Source organism: Corvus moneduloides, chromosome 29, assembly GCF_009650955.1.
Source record: "Corvus moneduloides isolate bCorMon1 chromosome 29, bCorMon1.pri, whole genome shotgun sequence".
In the NCBI taxonomy this organism is placed as follows: Eukaryota; Metazoa; Chordata; class Aves; order Passeriformes; family Corvidae; genus Corvus; species Corvus moneduloides.
Genome location: NC_045504.1, coordinates 1,940,031 through 1,960,206, shown reverse-complemented (window position 1 = coordinate 1,960,206; position 20,176 = coordinate 1,940,031). Strand labels below are relative to the sequence as shown.

The 20,176-nt window shown below is 52.4% G+C and overlaps 1 protein-coding gene across 1 annotated transcript; it reads left to right on the top strand.

The window, feature by feature from the left end:
* Positions 1 to 1,487: 1,487 nt before the first annotated feature.
* On the top strand, positions 1,488 to 13,805 carry PSMB4 (proteasome 20S subunit beta 4). Its single transcript, XM_032093280.1, has 7 exons — positions 1,488 to 1,642; positions 2,836 to 3,042; positions 4,421 to 4,567; positions 7,277 to 7,358; positions 11,636 to 11,752; positions 13,472 to 13,560; positions 13,670 to 13,805. Exons 1-7 carry the CDS (start codon positions 1,503 to 1,505, stop codon positions 13,680 to 13,682), a joined length of 795 nt encoding a protein of 264 aa, XP_031949171.1. The 5' UTR covers positions 1,488 to 1,502; the 3' UTR covers positions 13,683 to 13,805.
* The last annotated feature ends 6,371 nt before the right edge of the window (positions 13,806 to 20,176 follow it).

The following is a 20,176-nucleotide window of genomic DNA, read 5'->3' as shown; positions in this document are numbered from 1 at the left end:
AGGGACACGGGGACTCCCTCCCATGGGGCAGGACCCTCTCCAGGGTGGGCAGGACCCTGTTAAGGGACAGCAAGACCCCGTTGTGTGTCACCAGAACCCCGTCTCGTGTCACCAGGAGCCCTTCCCGTGCCACCAGCACCTTCTCCTGTGGGACAGGACCCTCTGCCGTGCCACCAGGACCCTGTGTGTGCCACCAGAACCTTCTGTGTGCCACCAGGACCCTCTGCCGTGCCACCAGGACCTTCTGTGTGCCACCAGGACCTTCTCCAGTATCACCAGCACCCTCTCCCATGGGACAGGACCCTCTCTGGTGTCACCAGGAACCCCTCCCATGTCCCCAGGCCCCTCTCTGGTGCCACCAGGACCCTCTCCCGAGGGACAGGACCCTGTCTGGTGTCACCAGGACCCCCTCCCGTGTCGCCAGGACCCTCTCCTGTGCCACAAGGATCTTCTCCAGTGTCCCCAAGCCCCTCTTCTGTGTCCCCAGAACCCTCTCTGGTGTCACCAGGACCCTCTCTGTGCCACCAGGACCCTGTCCCGTGCCACCAGGACCCGATGCCTTGGGACAGGACCCCCTCCCATGTCACCTGGACCCCCTCCTGTGCCACCAGCACCCTCTCCGGTGACACCAGGATACCCTGCCATGCCACCTGGACTCTGTCTGGTGTCACCAGGACCCTGTGCCATGGGACATGTCCCCCTCCCATGTCACCAGGACCCCGTCCCGTGTCCCCAGGACCCTGTCCGGTGCCACCAGCACCCTCTCCCGTGGGACAGGACCCTGTCCGGTGCCACCAGGACCCCGTCCCATGTCACCGGGTCCCTCTCCAGTGCCACCAGGACGCTCTCCCGAGGGACAGGACCCTGCATGGTGCCACCAGGACCCTGTCTGGTGCCACCAAGATCCCCTCCCATGTCACCAGGACCCCATCCCGTGTCCCCAGGACCCTGTCCGGTGCCACCAGCACCCTCTCCCGTGGGACAGGCCCCTCTCCGGTGCCACCAGCACCCTGTCTGGTGTCACCAGCACCCTCTCCCGTGGGACAGGACCCTGTATGGTTCCACCAGGACCCACTCCCATGTCACCAGGACCCCGTCCCGTGTCCCCAGGTCCCTGTCCGGTGCCACCAGGACGCTCTCCCGAGGGACAGGACCCTGTCCGGTGTCCCCAGGCCGCTGCCGGGGGTGGCACAGCACCCATTTCCCGCTGCCCCCCCACCCACTGACCGCCCGCTCCTCTCCTCTCCCACCGTAACCTGTTACCTGCGCCCAGGCCCCGCCCCCCGCCGCTGATTGGCCAATCCCCGCCTCTGGGCGTGGCCAAACGCGCCAAGCCCCGCCCACACACCCGCCTGTGCGCGGTCACGTGGTGGTGCCGCCATCTTGAGAAGGGAACCGCGCTCTTGGCGAGCACAGGGGAGGAATTTCCGCCACGCTCAAGATGGCGGCCAAACCACGCCCACACCCTACGGCGGCCGGGAGCGGCCGCGTTTCCTCCGCACATGCGCTGTCGCAGCGTGACTAAGATGGAGGCCGGGGCAGCGCCGCCGCCGTTCTGGGCCGGGGGTCCGGCCCCGGGGCAAATCTACATCCCCCGGGCCCCCGACACCGGCCCCGCCGCGCTGCCCTTCAGCCGCACCCTGTGAGGGCACGGGGAGGGCGCGGGGGAGGGGCCGCGGGCCGGGGGAGGGGGGGGCGGGAGAGCTGAGGGGAGGGGGGGGGGGGATGGGGAGGGTCCGTGAGGGCTGAGGGGGGGGAAACTGGGGAGAAAACTGAGGAGAAAACTGGGGAGAAAACTGGGGAGAAAACTGGGGAGAAAACTGGGGAGACTGGGAGGGTCTGTGAGGGCTGAGGGGGGGGAAACTGGGGGGGGAAACTGGGGAGAAAACTGGGGAGACTGGGAGGGTCTGTGAGGGCTGAGGGGGGGGAAACTGGGGAGAAAACTGGGGAGGAAACTGGGGAGAAAACTGGGGAGACTGGGAGGGTCTGTGAGGGCTGAGGGGGGGGAACTGGGGGGGGAAACTGGGGAGAAAACTGGGGAGACTGGGAGGGGTTGGGAGGGTCTGTGAGGGCTGAGGGGGGGGAAACTGGGGGGGAAACTGGGGAGAAAACTGGGGAGAAAACTGGGGAGACTGGGAGGGGTTGGGTGGGTCCCTGAGGGTTGGGGGCGGGGAAACTGGGAGGTAAGCTGGGGGGGGAAACTGGGGAGACTGGGAGGGGTTGGGAGGGTCGCTGAGGGGGGGGAAACTGGGAGGGAAGCTGGGGGGGAAACTGGGAAGAAAACTGGGGAGACTGGGAGGGGTTGGGAGGGTCTGTGAGGGCTGAGGGGGGGGAAACTGGGAGGGAAGCTGGGGGGGAAACTGGGGAGACTGGGAGGGGTTGGGAGGGTCCCTGAGGGCGATAGGGGCAAACTGGGGGGGAAACTGGGGAGACTGGGAGGGGTTGGGAGGGTCCCTGAGGGCGATAGGGGCAAACTGGGGGGGAAACTGGGGAGACTGGGAGGGGTTGGGAGGGTCCCTGAGGGCTGAGGGGGGGGGAAACTGGGGAGACTGGGGGAGAGGAAACTGGGGAGACTGGGGGCATTTGGGGAGGGTCCCTGGGGGGGTGGGGGAGGGAGGGAACTGGGGAGATTGGGCAAACTGGGAGCAGAACTGGGGGGAACTGGGGAGATGGGGAGGGGGTTTAGGGATCCAAGGGGGATTTGGGAAGGGGGGGGGAAACAGAAGGAGGAGAAAATCCGGGAATGCCGGGGACACTCCAGGGGCGTGGAATGTTCGAACTGGGAGCCAAACTGGGCTCCGACTGGGGTTAAACTGGGAATGTCCCCCGTGGCAGGAGCCCGATGGTGACGGGGACGTCGGTGCTGGGGCTGAAGTTCTCCGGCGGGGTGATCCTGGCCGCGGACACGGTGGGATCCTACGGATCCCTGGCGCGCTTCCGGGGGATCTCCCGGCTCCTCAAGGTCAACGATTCCACGGTTTTGGGAGCTTCCGGGGATCTGGCCGACTTCCAGCACCTGCGGCAGCTCCTGGAGCAGATGGTGTAAGATTCCCAGGAATTCTCCATCCCAAAATCCGCGATGGATTCCGGGCGTTGAGCGCGAACCCCCGAATTTCAGCGGGTTCCGTCCCTGAGTTCCTTGGTGTTTCTTGAGCCCCAAATCCCTGAATTCCTCGAGCCCCAAATCCCTGAATTCCTCCAGCCCCAATCCCTGAATTCCTTCAGCCCCAATCCCTGAATTCCTTCAGCCCCAATCCCCAAATTCCTTGAGCCGCAAATCCCTGAATTCCTTCAGCCCCAAATCCCCGAATTCCTTGGAATTCCTTGACCACCAACCCCCGAATTTCCCAGCGTTCCATCCCTGAATTCCTTGAGCTCCAAGTCCCTGAATTCCTTGGAATTCCTTGAGCCCCAATCCCTGAATTCCTTGAGCCGCAAATCCCTGAATTCCTTCAGCCCCAGTCCCTGAATTCCTTCAGCCCCAAATTCCTGAATTCCTTCAGCCCCAAATTCCTGAATTCCTTCAGCCCCAATCCCTGAATTCCTTGAGCTCCAATCCCTGAATTCCTTGAGCTCCAAATCCCTGAATTCCTTCAGCTCCAGTCCCTGAATTCCTTGAGCCCCAATCCCTGAATTCCTCGAGCTGCAAATCCCTGAATTCCTTCTGCCCCAAATCCCCGAATTCCTTGGAATTCCTTGACTGCCAATCCCTGAATTTCCCAGCGTTCCAAATCCCTGAATTCCTGAGCTCCAAATCCCTGAATTCCTTCAGCCCCAATCCCTGAATTCCTTCAGCCCAAATCCCCAAATTCCTTGGAATTCCTTGACCACCAACCCCCGAATTTCCCAGCGTTCCATCCTTGAATTCCTTCAGCCCCAATCCCTGAATTCCTTGAGCTCCAAACCCCTGAATTCCTTGAGCTCCAAATCCCCGAATTCCTTGGAATTCCTTGAGCTCCAAGTCCCTGAATTCCTGAGCTCCAAATCCCTGAATTCCTTCTGCCCCAATCCCTCAATTCTTTCAGCCCCAAATCCCCGAATTCCTTCAGCCCCAAATCCCCGAATTCCTTGGAGTTCCTTGACTGCCAATCCCTCCCTGAATTTCCCAGCATTCCAAATCCCTGAATTCCTTGAGCTCCAAATCCCTGAATTGCTTGGAATTCCTTGAGCCCCAAATCCCCAAATTCCTTGCAATTCCTTAAGCCCCAATCCCTGAATTCCCGGGATTTCCCAGCCTTCCATCCCCAGGAATTCCTCCATTTCCCACCCCCGATTTGAGCCCAAATCCCCGTTTTTTTTTTTGTTTTTTTTTTTTTTTTTTTTTTTTTAATTTTTTTTTGCACCGCTCCAACCCTGGCCAAGCCCTGCCTCCAAGGCCGGAATTCCATGCCTCCAAGGCCGGAATTCCATGGAATTTCAGGATCGACGAGGAGCTGCTGGGGGACGGGCACAGCTACAGCCCGCGGGCTCTGCACTCGTGGCTCACGCGGGTCCTGTACAACCGGCGCTCCAAGATCAATCCCCTCTGGAATACCGTGCTCATCGCCGGCGTCTACGGCGGGGAGAGGTCAGCATTCCCGGCTCCGGGAATTCCTGCTCCTTCCCAGGGCATTCTGCTCCTTCCCAGGGCAATTCCTGCTCCTTCCCAGGGCATTCTGCTCCTTCCCAGGGGATTCTGCTCCTTCCCAGGGGATTCCTGCTCCTTCCCAGGGAAATTCCTGCTCCTTCCCAGGGCAATTCCTGCTCCTTCCCAGGGGATTCTGCTCCTTCCCAGGGCAATTCCTGCTCCTTCCCAGGGGATTCTGCTCCTTCCCAGGCAATTCCTGCTCCTTCCCAGGGGATTCTCCTCCTTCCTGGGGCATTCCTGCTCCTTCCCAGGGCAATTCCTGCTCCTTCCCAGGGCAATTCCTGCTCCTTCCCAGGGGATTCTCCTCCTTCCTGGGGCATTCCTGCTCCTTCCCAGGGCAATTCCTGCTCCTTCCCAGGGCAATTCCTGCTCCTTCCCAGGGGATTCCTCCTCCTTCCCAGGGGATTCCTCCTCCTTCCCAGGGCAATTCCTGCTCCTTCCCAGGGCAATTCCTGCTCCTTCCCAGGGGATTCCTGCTCCTTCCCAGGGCAATTCCTGCTCCTTCCCAGGGGATTCCTGCTCCTTCCCAGGGCAATTCCTGCTCCTTCCCAGGGGATTCCTGCTCCTTCCCAGGGGATTCCTCCTCCTTCCCAGGGCAATTCCTGCTCCTTCCCAGGGCAATTCCTGCTCCTTCCCAGGGGATTCCTGCTCCTTCCCAGGGAATTCCTGCTCCTTCCCAGGGGATTCCTGCTCCTTCCCAGGGAATTCCTGCTCCTTCCCAGGGGATTCTGCTCCTTCCCAGGGCAATTCCTGCTCCTTCCCAGGGAATTCCTGCTCCTTCCCAGGGCAATTCCTGCTCCTTCCCAGGGGATTCCTGCTCCTTCCCAGGGCAATTCCTGCTCCTTCCCAGGGCAATTCCTGCTCCTTCCCAGGGGATTCTGCTCCTTCCCAGGGGATTCCTCCTCCTTCCCAGGGCAATTCCTGCTCCTTCCCAGGGCAATTCCTGCTCCTTCCCAGGGGATTCTGCTCCTTCCCAGGGCAATTCCTGCTCCTTCCCAGGGGATTCTGCTCCTTCCCAGGGCATTCTGCTCCTTCCCAGGGGATTCTGCTCCTTCCCAGGGCATTCTGCTCCTTCCCAGGGGATTCCTGCTCCTTCCCAGGGGATTCTCCTCCTTCCCAGGGAATTCCTGCTCCTTCCCAGGGCAATTCCTGCTCCTTCCCAGGGCAATTCCTGCTCCTTCCCAGGGCAATTCCTGCTCTTTTTTCCCTGGGTGGTTCCTCCTCCTTTCCCAGGGAAATTCCTTCTCCTTCCCAGGGTGGTTCCTCCTCCATCCCAGTGATCCCCAGTCCATCCTGGGTGATTCCCAGTCCATCCCAGTGATTCCCGGTCCATCCTGGGTGATTCCCAGTCCATCCCAGTGATTCCCGGTCCATCCCGGGGATTCCCAGTCCATCCCTGTGATTCCTGGGGTGATTCCCGGGGTGATTCCCAGTCCCTCCCAGTGATTCCCAGTCCATCCCAGTGATTCCCGGGGTGATTCCCAGTCCATCCCGGCTCACTCCCAGTCCATCCCAGTGATTCCCAGTCCATCCCCAGTGATTCCCAGTCCCTCCCGGGCTCATTCCCAGTCCATCCCAGTTATTCCCAGGGTGATTCCCAGTCCATCCCCAGTGATTCCCAGTCCATCCCAGTGATCCCCGGGGTGATTCCCAGTCCATCCCCGGGGTGATTCCCAGTCCATCCCAGTGATCCCCGGGGTGATTCCCAGTCCATCCCAGTGGTTCCCAGTCCATCCCAGTGATTCCCAGGGTGATTCCCAGTCCCTCCCAGTGATTCCCGGGCTGATTCCCAGTTCATCCTGGGTGATTCCCAGTCCATCCCCAGTGGTTCCTAGTCCATCCCAGTGATTCCCAGGGTGATTCCCAGTCCCTCCCAGTCCATCCCGGGCTGATTCCCAGTCCATCCCCAGTGATTCCCAGTCCATCCCAGTGATTCCCGGGCTGGTTCCCAGTCCATCCCAGTGATTCCCAGGGTGATTCCCAGTCCATCCCAGTGATTCCCGGGCTGGTTCCCAGTCCATCCCAGTGATTCCCAGTCCCTCCCAGTCCATCCCAGTGATTCCCAGTCCATCCCCAGTGATTCCCAGTCCATCCCAGTGATTCCGGGCTGGTTCCCAGTCCATCCCCAGTGATTCCCAATCCATCCCAGTGATTCCCGGGCTGGTTCCCAGTCCATCCCAGTGATTCCCAGTCCATCCCAGTGATTCCTGGGCTGGTTCCCAGTCCATCCCAGTGATTCCCAGGGTGATTCCCAGTCCCTCCCAGTGATTCCCAGGGTGATTCCCAGTCCATCCCGGGTGATTCCCAGTCCATCCCCAGTGACTCCCGGGCTGGTTCCCAGTCCATCCCAGTGATTCCCGGGGTGATTCCCAGTCCATCCCGGGCTGGTTCCCAGTCCATCCCAGTGATTCCCAGTCCCTCCCAGTGCCCCCCGGGCTGGTTCCCCGTCCCTCCCAGTGCCCCCCGGGCTGGTTCCCAGTCCATCCCAGTGATTCCCAGTCCCTCCCAGTGCCCCCCGGGCTGGTTCCCCGTCCCTCCCAGTGCCCCCCGGGCTGGTTCCCAGTCCATCCCAGTGATTCCCAGTCCCTCCCAGTGCCCCCCGGGCGATTCCCAGTGCCTCCCAGCTCACTGCCCTCTCTGTGCCCTCAGTTTCCTGGGCTACGTGGACATGCTGGGCGTCGCCTTCGAGGCGCCCTCGCTCGCCACCGGCTTCGGGGCCTACCTGGCGCAGGTACAGCGCCCCCCCGCGGCCCCGGCCCTGCCCGGCTCCCTCTGCTTTGGCTCCTTTCCTTTCCTTTCCTTTCCTTTCCTTTCCTTTCCTTTCCTTTCCTTTCCTTTCCTTTCCTTTCCTTTCCTTTCCTTTCCTTTCCTTTCCTTTCCTTTCCTTTCCTTTCCTTTCCTTTCCTTTCCTTTCCTTTCCTTTCCTTTCCTTTCCTTTCCTTTCCTTTCCTTTCCTTTCCTTTCCTTTCCTTTCCTTTCCTTTCCTTTCCTTTCCTTTCCTTTCCTTTCCTTTCCTTTCCTTTCCTTTCCTTTCCTTTCCTTTCCTTTCCTTTCCTTTCCTTTCCTTTCCTTTCCTTTCCTTTCCTTTCCTTTCCTTTCCTTTCCTTTCCTTTCCTTTCCTTTCCTTTCCTTTCCTTTCCTTTCCTTTCCTTTCCTTTCCTTTCCTTTCCTTTCCTTTCCTTTCCTTTCCTTTCCTTTCCTTTCCTTTCCTTTCCTTTCCTTTCCTTTCCTTTCCTTTCCTTTCCTTTCCTTTCCTTTCCTTTCCTTTCCTTTCCTTTCCTTTCCTTTCCTTTCCTTTCCTTTCCTTTCCTTTAATTTCCTTTCCTTTCCTTTCCTTTCCTTTCCTTTCCTTTCCTTTCCTTAAATTTCCTTTCCTTTCCTTTCCTTTCCTTTCCTTTCCTTAAATTTCCTTTCCTTAAATTTCCTTTCCTTTCCTTTCCTTAAATTTCCTTTCCTTTCCTTTCCTTAAATTTCCTTTCCTTAAATTTCCTTTCCTTAAATTTCCTTAAATTTCCTTAAATTTCCTTAAATTTCCTTTCCTTTCCTTTCCTTAAATTTCCTTAAATTTCCTTTCCTTAAATTTCCTTAAATTTCCTTAAATTTCCTTTCCTTAAATTTCCTTTCCTTAAATTTCCTTTCCTTAAATTTCCTTTCCTTAAATTTCCTTTCCTTAAATTTCCTTTCCTTAAATTTCCTTTCCTTTCCTTAAATTTCCTTTCCTTAAATTTCCTTTCCTTAAATTTCCTTTCCTTTCCTTAAATTTCCTTTCCTTTCCTTAAATTTCCTTTCCTTTCCTTTCCTTTCCTTTCCTTTCCTTAAATTTCCTTTCCTTAAATTTCCTTTCCTTAAATTTCCTTTCCTTTCCTTAAATTTCCTTTCCTTTCCTTTCCTTTCCTTTCCTTTCCTTTCCTTTCCTTTCCTTTCCTTTCCTTTCCTTTCCTTTCCTTTCCTTTCCTTTCCTTTCCTTTCCTTTCCTTAAATTTCCTTTCCTTTCCTTAAATTTCCTTTCCTTAAATTTCCTTAAATTTCCTTTCCTTAAATTTCCTTAAATTTCCTTTCCTTTCCTTTCCTTTCCTTAAATTTCCTTTCCTTAAATTTCCTTTCCTTAAATTTCCTTTCCTTAAATTTCCTTTCCTTTCCTTAAATTTCCTTTCCTTTCCTTAAATTTCCTTTCCTTAAATTTCCTTTCCTTAAATTTCCTTTCCTTTCCTTTCCTTTCCTTTCCTTTCCTTAAATTTCCTTTCCTTTCCTTTCCTTTCCTTTCCTTTCCTTAAATTTCCTTTCCTTAAATTTCATTTAGTTTTGGTTTCTTTGGTTTTGTTTTATTTTATTATTTTGAATTTAATTTAATTTAATTTTGGTTTATTTTATTTTTTTAAATTTCATTTAGTTTTGGTTTATTTTATTTTATTTTTTTAAAATTTCATTTAATCGTGGTTTATTTTATTTTAATATCTTTTATTTTGTTTTTCTTTTTTTTAAATTTAATTTGATTTTGGTTTATTTTATTTTGTTTTGTTTTGGTTTATTTTATTTTTTTTAATTTAATTTAATTTAGTTTCATTTTGTTTTATTTTGGTTTATTTTCTTTTTTTAAATTTAATTTGGTTTTATTTTATTTTGTTTAATTCTTTAATTTTATTTTATTTTATTTTGTTTTATTTTTTTTGTTTTATTTATTTTTTAAATTTAATTTAATTTTGTTTTATTTTATTTTGTTTAATTCTTTAATTTAATTTTGTTTCATTTTATTTCATTTTGTTTCATTTTATTTTATTTTTTTTTTTGTTTTATTTAATTTTTTAAAATTTAATTTAATTTTGTTTTATTTTGTTTAATTCTTTAATTTTATTTTGTTTTATTTTTTTTTGTTTTATTTAATTTTTTTAAAATTTAATTTAATTTTGGTTTATTTTATTTTATTTTGTTTAATTAATTTTATTTTGTTTTATTTCATTGTGTTTTATTTTATTTTGTTTCATTTTATTTTATTTTATTGTTTTGTTTTGTTTTATTTAATTTTTTAAAATTTAATTTAATTTTGTTTTATTTTATTTTGTTTAATTCTTTAATTTTATTTAATTTTATTTCATTTTATTTTGTTTCATTTTATTTTATTTTATTGTTTTGGTTTGGTTTGGTTTATTTAATTTTTTAAAAATTTAATTTAATTTAATTTTGTTTTATTTTATTTTGTTTAATTCTTTTATTTTGGTTTATTTTATTTGTTTTGTTCTATTTAATTTTTTAAAAATTTAATTTCATTTTGTTTTATTTTATTTTATTTTGTTTTATTTAATTTTTTAAGGTTTTTTTTCATTTAACATAATTTTTGTTTTATTTTATTTTATTTCTTTTATTTAATTTTTAAATTTAATTTTGCTTTATTTTAGTTTTATTTTAATTTCTCTAATTTAATTTTTAAATTTAATTTAGTTTTGCTTTATTTTACTTAATTTTATTTTATTTTATTTAAATTCTTAATTTCATTTTGGTTTTTTTTATTTAATTATTTTATTTTGTTTAATTTAATTTCATTTTGTTTTATTTTATTTAATTCTATTTTATTTTGTTTTATTTAATTTTTTTTATTTTATTTTGTTTAACTTTATTTTATTTTTTTTTCATTTTATTTCATTTTATTTGGGTTTATTTTATTACATTTCATTTTATTTCTTTTTCTTTTATTTCCCTTTATTTCACTTTCTTTTATTTTATTTCAATTGAATTTAATTTTATTTTATTTCATTTCACTTCATTTCATTTCTCACTCCGTTCCTCCCCGCTGGTTCTTCAGTCAGTTCCCCTCCCTTTCTCCTCCCTTCAGTTAATGACTGCTTCATCCCAATGGAATTCGTTAATTCGTTAATTAATGACTCCGTTCACGCCTTCCTTCGTTCCCGATCCCGATCCCATTCCCGTTCCCCATCCCATTCCCGATCCCAATCCTGATCCCATTCCCGTTCCCGATCCCATTCCCGATCCCGATCCTGATCCTGATCCCATTCCTGTTCCCGATCCCATTCCCGATCCCGATCCTGATCCCATTCCTGTTCCCATTCCCGATCCTGATCCCGATCCCATTCCCGATCCTGATCTCATTCCTGTTCCTGATCCCATTCCTGTTCCCGTTCCCGATCCCAATCCTGATCCCATTCCCGTTCCCGATCCCATTCCCGTTCCCGATCCTGATCCCATTCCTGTTCCCATTCCCGATCCTGATCCCGATCCCATTCCTGTTCCCGTTCCCCATTCCCGATCCCGATCCTGATCCTGTTCCCATTCCTGTTCCTGATCCCAATCCTGTTTCCGTTCCCATTCCCAATCCCATTCCCGATCCTGTTCCCATTCCTGTTCCCGATCCTGATCCCGATCCTGTTCCCAATCCCGATCCTGATCCCGTTCCTGATCCCATTCCCCATCCCAATCCTGATCCTGATCCCGATCCTGTTCCCATTCCTGTTCCCGTTCCTGATCCTGTTCCCGATCCTGTTCCTGATCCCAATCCTGATCCCATCCCCATTCCCGATCCCATCCCCATTCCCAATCCCGTTCCCAATCCCATTCCCAATCCCGTTCCCATTCCTGTTCCCGTTCCCGTTCCCGTTCCCAATCCCGTTCCCAATCCCATTCCCATTCCCGTTCCCGTTCCCGATCCCATTCCCATTCCCAATCCCGTTCCCATTCCTGTTCCCATTCCCAATCCCATTTCCGTTCCTGTTCCCATTCCCTTTCCCAATCCCATTCCCAATCCCATTCCCGTTCCCATTCCCAATCCCATTCCCATTCCCATTCCTGATCCCGTTCCCATTCCCATTCCCATTCCCGTTCCCATTCCCATTCCCAATCCCGTTCCCATTCCTGTTCCCATTCCCAATCCCATTCCCTTTCCCAATCCCAATCCCATTCCCAATCCCATTCCCATTCCCGTTCCCATTCCCAATCCCATTCCCATTCCCAATCCCATTCCCATTCCTGATCCCGTTCCCATTCCCGTTCCCGGTGCAGCCGTTGCTGCGGGCGGCTCTGGAGCGTGACCGGATCCCGACGCGGGAGGAGGCCCGGGAGCTGCTGGAGCGCTGCCTCAGGGTGCTCTACTACCGGGATGCGCGTTCCTTCAACAGGGTCAGTGTCCCAAATCCATCCCAAACCATCCCAAACCATCCCAAATCCATCCCAAACCCATCCCAAATCCATCCCAAACCCATCCCAAATCCATCCCAAATCCATCCCAAACCCATCCCAATCCATGGGATCCATCCCAAACCCCGGGAGCTGCTGGAGCGCTGCCTCAGGGTGCTCTACTACCGGGATGCGCGTTCCTTCAACAGGGTCAGTGTCCCAAATCCATCCCAAACCATCCCAAACCCATCCCAAATCCATCCCAAATCCATCCCAAACCATCCCTAATCCATCCAAACCCATCCCAAATCCATCCCAAACCATCCCAAATCCATCCCAAATCCATCCCAAACCCATCCCAAATCCATCCCAAACCATCCCAAATCCATCCCAAACCATCCCAAACCCATCCCAATCCATGGGATCCATCCCAAACCCATCCCAAACCCACCCCAATCCATGGGATCCATCCCAAACCCATCCCAAATCCATCCCAAACCATCCCTAATCCATCCCAAATCCATCCCAAATCCATGGGATCCATCCCAAACCCATCCCAAATCCATCCCAAATCCATGGGATCCATCCCAAACCCATCCCAAATCCATCCCAAACCCATCCCAAACCCATCCCAAATCCATCCCAAATCCTGGGAACCCATCCCAAATCCATGGGATCCATCCCAAATCCATCCCAAATCCATCCCAATCCATCCCAAATCCATGGGATCCATCCCAAATCCTGGGAACCCATCCCAAATCCATCCCAAACCCATCCCAAACCCACCCCAAACCCATCCCAAACCCTGGGAATCCATCCCAAATCCATCCCAAACCCATGGGATCCATCCCAAACCCATCCCAAACCCATCCCAAATCCATGGGACCCATCCCAAACCCATCCCAAACCCATCCCAAACCCATCCCAAACCCATCCCAAATCCATGGGATCCATCCCAAACCCACCCCAAACCCATCCCAAACCCTGGGAATCCATCCCAAATCCATGGGATCCATCCCAAACCATCCCTAATCCATCCCAAACCCATCCCAAACCCACCCCAATCCATGGGATCCATCCCAAACCCATGGGATCCATCCCAAACCCATCCCAAACCCATGGGATCCATCCCAAATCCATCCCAAATCCTGGGAATCCACCTGAAAACCCACGGGATCCATCCCAAACCCATCCCAAAACCCTGGGAATCCATTCCAAATCCATCCCAAACCCATGGGATTGATCCCAAACGCATCCCAAAACCCACGGGATCCATCCCAAAATCCCGCTTTGCTTTGAATCCCAGTGACCCCAATTCCCGAGGTTTTCCCAGGAAAATCCTCCCATCCCTGCAGCCGCAACTTCCAACCTTTTCCCTCCGGAATTCCTGGGATTTTTTCACTCCCAGTGACCCCAGTTTGGGGTTTTTCCTCGGGATATTTGTCCCCATTCCTGCATCTGGAGAATCTCTGGAATTCCAGATTTTTTTGAGTCCAAATGATCCAATTTTAGGGAACTTCCAACCTTTTCCCCCCTTGGAATTCCCGGGATTTCTTTTTTTTTTTTTTTGGCGCTCCCCGACGTTTTCCCAGGAATTTTCCCCCCTCCCAATCCCATTAAACCCCACACCCCATGACAAAGCCCATCCCCCACGGAATTCCAGAGGGATTCCAGGGAATCCCGGCCGCCGGGATTGAGGGAATTCCGGGATTTTTCCCGCAGTACGAGGTCGCCGTGGTGACGGAGAAGGGCGTGGAGCTCGAGGGACCCCTGACCCTGGAAGCCAACTGGGACATCGCCCACCTGGTCAGGTAATTCCCACCTGGAAAAACCCGGGATTGGGAATTCCAGGTTGGATCCAGCTGATTTTCCTGCCTCTCTAATTCCCCTTTTTCCCGTTTTTTTTCCCCCTTTTTCCAGCGGTTTCGAGTGATCTCCTGGAGCTGCTCCCACCTCGTCCCGTCCCTGCTTTTTTTAATCCCATCCCTTTTTTTTCCCCCCCCTCTGGAATGGCGAATCCGACGGATTTTTGGGAATAAAGATCAACCCTTTCAGAGCTCTGTGTGTTTCTTCGGGAATTCTCCCAAATTCGGGGAATTCCGGTTTCTGAATCCTGATTTTTTTGGGGGGGAGGGGTTCTTTTTTTACCGAAATCGTGGAATTTTTGAGGTGGGAAAAGCCCCTTTGGGATGGAACTCGGGAATTCCAAGGTCACCCCTAAACCTTGCGCTTCGGGGATCCTCCAAAACCTCGGGAATGCTCCCAAAAGAACGGCGATTTCAGGGAATTCCGGAGTTCCGGGTGGAGGCTGCGGCTCCAAATCCTGGTTTTTACCGAAATCTGGGAATTTTTGAGGTGGGAAAACGGACCCTGGGACTTCCAAAACCACCCCTAAACCTCATCCCTAATTTTGGGGCATTCCAGGGATGGCAATTCCAGCCCTTTCCCATGGAATTTTTCCTGGAAAATCCCAAACCCGAGAGGGATTTTGAGGCCATTCCCAACCCTGGGAATTCCAGGAATCCCAAAGAGGTTGGGAATGGAATTCCAGAGGGGAAAAAAAAACCTGGGAAAAGCCACCTGAGGAGGCTCCTTTTTCCTGCTGGGATCCAGCTCCAGCTTGGGAATTTTGGGATTTGATTTTTGGGGGGTTTTTTGGGTTTTTTTTTGTTTTTTTTTTTACAGCTGGAATTTTTAAAAAATTTGGATTTTTTTCTGCCGGGTTGGAAATGGGGGAAAAATGGGGAAAAAAAGCCAGGAAAAAACCCCAAACCTGGGAATGTTTCATTCCTGCCTGGGTATCCATGGGAATAATTCCATTAAAATCCCACTTTTTCAAGGGAGTCCGGCTTTTTTTTTTTTTTTTTCAGGAGAGGAAAACCAAAAGAACCGGGAAAAAAAATCCCAAAGGAGTAAAATTCCAAGGAAATTCCTCCCCTGGCACAAAGATCCCGCTCTTGGATTTGTATTCCTACTTTTTTGGGGGAGTTTTGGGTGTTTTCCCAAGGATTTGGGGGTGTCTGGATCCTTGGGATGGGATCCGGGCGATTCCAGGATCGCAGATCCCGAGGCAGGAGCAGCTGCTGGGAGGAAAAATCCCCTGGAAAAGCCGATTTTCCCTGATTTCAGGGGGATTTTTCCATGGATCCAGAGGCTGAGGAACTTCCAGAGGGGAAAATCCCCTGGAAAAGCCGATTTTCCCTATTTTGGAGCAGATATTTCCGTGGTTTTCCTCAAAAACAACCTGGAAAAGCCGTTTTTCCTTGGTTTCCAGCAGGATTTTTCCAGGATCCAGTGGCTGGGAAGCTCCAAGAGAGGGAAAATCCCCTGGAAAAGCCGATTTTCCCTGATTTTAGTGGGATTTTCCCAGGATTTCCCCATGGATTTGGTGTCCAGGCAGTTCCCAGACGGGAAAAATCCCCTGGAAAAGCCGATTTTCCCTGATTTTAGGGGGATTTTCCAAGGATTTCCCCATGGATTTGGTGTTCAAGCAGTTCCCAGAAGGAAAAATCCCCTGGAAAAGCCGATTTTCCCTATTTTGGAGCAGATATTTCCGTGGTTTTCCTCAAAAACAACCTGGAAAAGCCGTTTTTCCTTGGTTTCCAGCAGGATTTTTCCAGGATCCAGTGGCTGGGAAGTTCCAAGAGAGGAAAAATCCCCTGGAAAAGCCGATTTTCCCTGATTTTAGGGGGATTTTCCCAGGATTTCCCCATGGATTTGGTGTCCAGGCAGTTCCCAGACGGGAAAAATCCCCTGGAAAAGCCGATTTTCCCTGATTTTAGGGGGATTTTTCCATGGATCCAGAGGCTGAGGAACTTCCAGAGGGGAAAAATCCCTGAAAAAACCGCTTTTCCCTATTTTTGGGCTGGCCGGGAGCCGCTTCCTCCGGGATTTGGGGTGGATTTGGGAAGATTTGGAAGCAAAAACCCGGGAGGGGCATCCTGGCCCCATTCCCGACCTCTGGAATGAGTGGGAATTGCTCCAAAGTGGGATTTTCCCAAAAAAATTCCCCATTTAGGGCCGGGGTTTTCCTTTGGAGCCGGGAAATTCCCAAATCCTCCCCTCTGGGAGCCGGGAATGAATCCCGTTAATTGGATGCTGGCAATTAATTGGATTTCCGTTGTCCCCGGGAGCCTCGAGCCGTGGAAAAAAAAAAAAAACCGGGAATGAGAAAAAACTGGGAAAGGTTTGGAATCTCCCCCAAACCCCGCCTTAATAAAACCCCCTCAAATTGAGGAAAATCCCGGGGAAATCCCGGGAAAAATCCCGGGAAAAATCCCGATTTTCATCCCGGAATTAAACCCAACACATTCCAAAGAATCGGAGAGAGCCGAAGTCTCTCCGTGGATTTTTTTTTTTCCCCAAAATGCCTGGAAAAAGGGAAAAAAAATCGATCCGAAAGAAAGAAAGAAAGAAAGAAAGAAAATCCCCTTTTGGCCCCTCCTTTTCCCGGTTTCCCACTTCCGGCTGCTCCCGGATTTCCCAAAAATCCGGAAATTCGAAACCAGCTTTGGATTTCTCCCAAGTTTTGGTTTTTGGGGTTTTTTTAAAGGATTTTTGGGGTGTTTTTTGGTGGTTTTTTTTAAGGATTTTTGGGGTGGGTTTTGGGGTTTTTAAAGGATTTTTGGGGTGGTTTTGGGGTTTTTTAAGGATTTTTTGGGGTGGTTTTGGTTTTTTTAAAGGATTTTTGGGGTGGTTTTGGGGTTTTTTAAGGATTTTTTGGGGTGGTTTTTGGGTTTTTATTTTTTAAGAATTTTTGGGGTGGTTTTTGGGGTTTTTTTTAAGGATTTTTGGGGTGGGTTTTGGGGTTTTTTTAAGGATTTTTGGGGTTTTTTTGGGGTTTTTTTAAGGATTTTTGGGGTGTTTTTTGGGGTTTTTTTTAAGGGTTTTGGGGTGGTTTTTGGGTTAAGGATTTTTGGGGTGGTTTTGGTGTTTTTTTAAGGATTTTGGGGCGGTTTTGGTTTGGTTTTTTTTTTTTTTTTTAATTTATTGATTTCGACAGAAAAAAACCCAAAAATAAAATAAAAGAGGAAAAAAAAAATAATTAAAGAAATTGGGAAAGGAACCGCAATAAATAGCAAATAAATAAAGCCTCGAGCCCGGGGGGGCCCAGCGCCCCTCCCCCACCCCTCAGACACCCCCCCCACCCCCACCCCCCCCCAAAATCAACCCAGCAGGTCCCGAACCCCCCCAAAATGGGGGGGACACCGAGGGGGCCCCTCCCCCCCCCTTATGTACAGCGGGGGCGGCGGGGGGGAGATGGGGGGGGGCTGAACCAGTTTGGGGGGGGGGCTGGGGGCACTGGTTTGGAGGGCAGCAGCCCAGTTTGGGGGGGGCTGGAGGGGGCACTGACCCAGTTTGGGGGGGATCTGAACCAGTTTGGGGGGACCCTGACCCAGTTTGGGGGGGGCTGGAGGGGGCACTGACCCAGTTTGGGGGGGATCTGAACCAGTTTGGGGGGACCCTGACCCAGTTTGGGGGGGCTGAGGGGACCCTGACCCAGTTTGGGGGGGGCTGGAGGGGGCACTGACCCAGTTTGGGGGGGATCTGAACCAGTTTGGGGGGACCCTGACCCAGTTTGGGGGGGCTGAGGGGACCCTGACCCAGTTTGGGGGGGGCTGGAGGGGGCACTGAACCAGTTTGGGGGGGATCTGAACCAGTTTGGGGGGGCCCTGACCCAGTTTGGGGGGCCCTGACCCAGTCTGGGGGGGGCTGAGGGCACCAGTTTGGGGGTGCTGGGGTAGAACTGGCCCAGTTTGGGGTTCTGGAGGGGGCACTGAACCAGTTTGGGGGACCCTGACCCAGTTTGGGGGGGGCTGGAGGGGGCACTGAACCAGTTTGGGGGGCCCTGACCCAGTTTGGGGGGGTTGGAGCGGGCCCTGACCCAGTTTGGGGGGACCCTGACCCAGTCTGGGGGGGGCTGAGGGCACCAGTTTGGGGGTGCTGGGGTAGAACTGGCCCAGTTTGGGGTTCTGGAGGGGGCACTGAACCAGTTTGGGGGGACCCTGACCCAGTCTGGGGGGGGCTGAGGGCACCAGTTTGGGGGTGCTGGGCTGGAACTGGCCCAGTTTGGGGGTCTGGAGTGGCACTGACCTCACTGGGGGGGGGGAGGGGGACCCAGTTTGGGGGTGCTGGGGGCACTGGTTTGGGGGGGGGGGGGGGGACCCGACCCAGTTTGGGGGAGAACCAACCCAGTTTGGGGGTGTTGGGGGCACCAATTTGGGGGGGGGGCACTGGCCCAGTTTGGGGGCACTGGGGACACCGGTTTGGGGGCACTGGGGGCACCAGTTTGGGGGTGTCTGGGGGCACTGGGGGCACCGGTTTGGGGGCACTGGGGGCACCAGTTTGGGGGTGTCTGGGGGCACTGGGGGCACCGGTTTGGGGGCACTGGGGGCACCAGTTCGGGGGTGTCTGGGGGCACTGGGGGCACCGGTTTGGGGGCACTGGGGGCACCAGTTTGGGGGTGTCTGGGGGCACTGGGGGCACCGGTTTGGGGGCACTGGGGGCACCAGTTTGGGGGTGTCTGGGGGCACTGGGGGCACCAGTTTGGGGGCACTGGAGGCACCAGTTTGGGGGTGTCTGGGGGCACTGGGGGCACCGGTTTGGGGGCACTGGGGGCACCAGTTTGGGGGTGTCTGGGGGCACTGGGGGCACCAGTTTGGAGTCACTGGGGGCACTGGTTTGGGGGCACTGGGGGCACCAGTTTGGGGGTGTCTGGGGGCACCAGTTTGGGGGCACTGGGGGCACCAGTTTGGGGGCACTGGGGGCACTGGTTTGGGGGCTCCGCGCTGGCCCCGGTTTGGCTGCTGGGGGCCGGTGCCCCCCCGGATTTGGGATTATTTGGGATTATTTGGGATTATTTGGGATTTGGGGCCCGGCAGAGCCGGAGCCGTGCCCGTGTCCGTGTTTCTGTCCCGTGTCCGTGTCTCTGTCCCGTGTCCGTGTCCGTGTCCCTGTCCCGTGTCCGTGTCTCTGTCCCGTGTCCGTGTCCCGTGTCCGTGTCCGTGTCTCTGTCCCGTGTCCGTGTCCCTGTCCCGTGTCCGTGTCCGTGTCCGTGTCCCTGTCCCGTGTCCGTGTCCCGTGTCCGTGTCCGTGTCTCTGTCCGTGTCCGTGTCCGTGTCCGTGTCCGTGTTTCTGTCCGTGTCCCGTGTTCGTGTCTCTGTCCGTGTCCGTGTTTCTGTCCGTGTCCGTGTCCCGTGTCCGTGTCCGTGTTTCTGTCCGTGTTCCGTGTCCGTGTCTCTGTCCGTGTCCGTGTCCCGTGTCCGTGTCTCTGTCCCGTGTCCGTGTCCGTGTCCGTATCTCTGTCCGTGTCCGTGTCCGTGTCTCTGTCCCGTCTCCCTGTCCCGTGTCCGTGTCCCTGTCCCGTGTCCGTGTCCCGTGTCCGTGTCTCTGTCCGTGTCCGTGTCCGTGTCCGTGTTTCTGTCCCGTGTCCGTGTCCCGTGTCCGTGTCCGTGTTTCTGTCCGTGTCCGTGTCCCGTGTCCGTGTCCGTGTCTCTGTCCCGTGTCCGTGTCTCTGTCCCGTGTCCGTGTCTCTGTCCCGTGTCCGTGTCCCGTGTCCGTGTCCGTGTCTCTGTCCGTCTCCCTGTCCCGTGTCCGTGTCTCTGTCCCGTGTCCGTGTCCGTGTCCCCGCTGTCCCCCGGGTTTGGCTGGTTGGGAATTCCCGGGAATTCCCATCATCGGCCGCTCCGTGTCCGTCCGGCTCCTGAGGGGACATCCCGGGGTCGGGACATCCCGGGGTCGGGACATCCCGGTACTGAAGGGTCCCGGAGTGGGATCATTCCAGTCCTGGAGCATTCCCGGTGTCGGAGCATTCCCGGTGTGGGATCGTTCCTGTATCAGATCATTCCCAGTGTGGGATCGTTCCCGGTGTGGGATCGTTCCTGTATCAGATCGTTCCTGTATCGGATCATTCCCGGTGTCGGAGCATTCCCAGTGTGGGATCGTTCCCAGTGTGGGATCGTTCCCGGTGTCGGAGCATTCCCGGTGTGGGATCATTCCCGTATCAGATCGTTCCCGGTGTGGGATCGTTCCCGTATCAGATCGTTCCCGGTGTCGGAGCATTCCCAGTGTCGGATCATTCCCAGTGTGGGATCGTTCCCGGTGTGGGATCATTCCCAGTGTGGGATCGTTCCTGTATCGGATCATTCCCGGTGTCGGAGCATTCCCAGTGTCGGAGCATTCCCAGTGTCGGATCATTCCCAGTGTGGGATCGTTCCCGGTGTGGGATCGTTCCCGGTGTGGGATCATTCCCGGTGTGGGATCGTTCCTGTATCGGATCATTCCCGGTGTCGGAGCATTCCCAGTGTCGGAGCATTCCCAGTGTGGGATCGTTCCCGCTGTGGGATCGTTCCCGCTGTGGGATCGTTCCCGGTGTGGGATCATTCCCGTATCAGATCGTTCCCAGTGTGGGATCGTTCCCGGTGTCGG

Excerpts from the sequence above, each read along its gene's own strand:
- PSMB4 (XM_032093280.1), top strand. The coding sequence starts at position 1,503 with ATGCGCTGTCGCAGCGTGACTAAGATGGAGGCCGGGGCAGCGCCGCCG. Across the intron at positions 4,568-7,276 it reads GGCGTCTACGGCGGGGAGAG|TTTCCTGGGCTACGTGGACA; the intron begins GTCAGCATTCCC and ends CTGTGCCCTCAG. Across the intron at positions 7,359-11,635 it reads TCGGGGCCTACCTGGCGCAG|CCGTTGCTGCGGGCGGCTCT; the intron begins GTACAGCGCCCC and ends TTCCCGGTGCAG.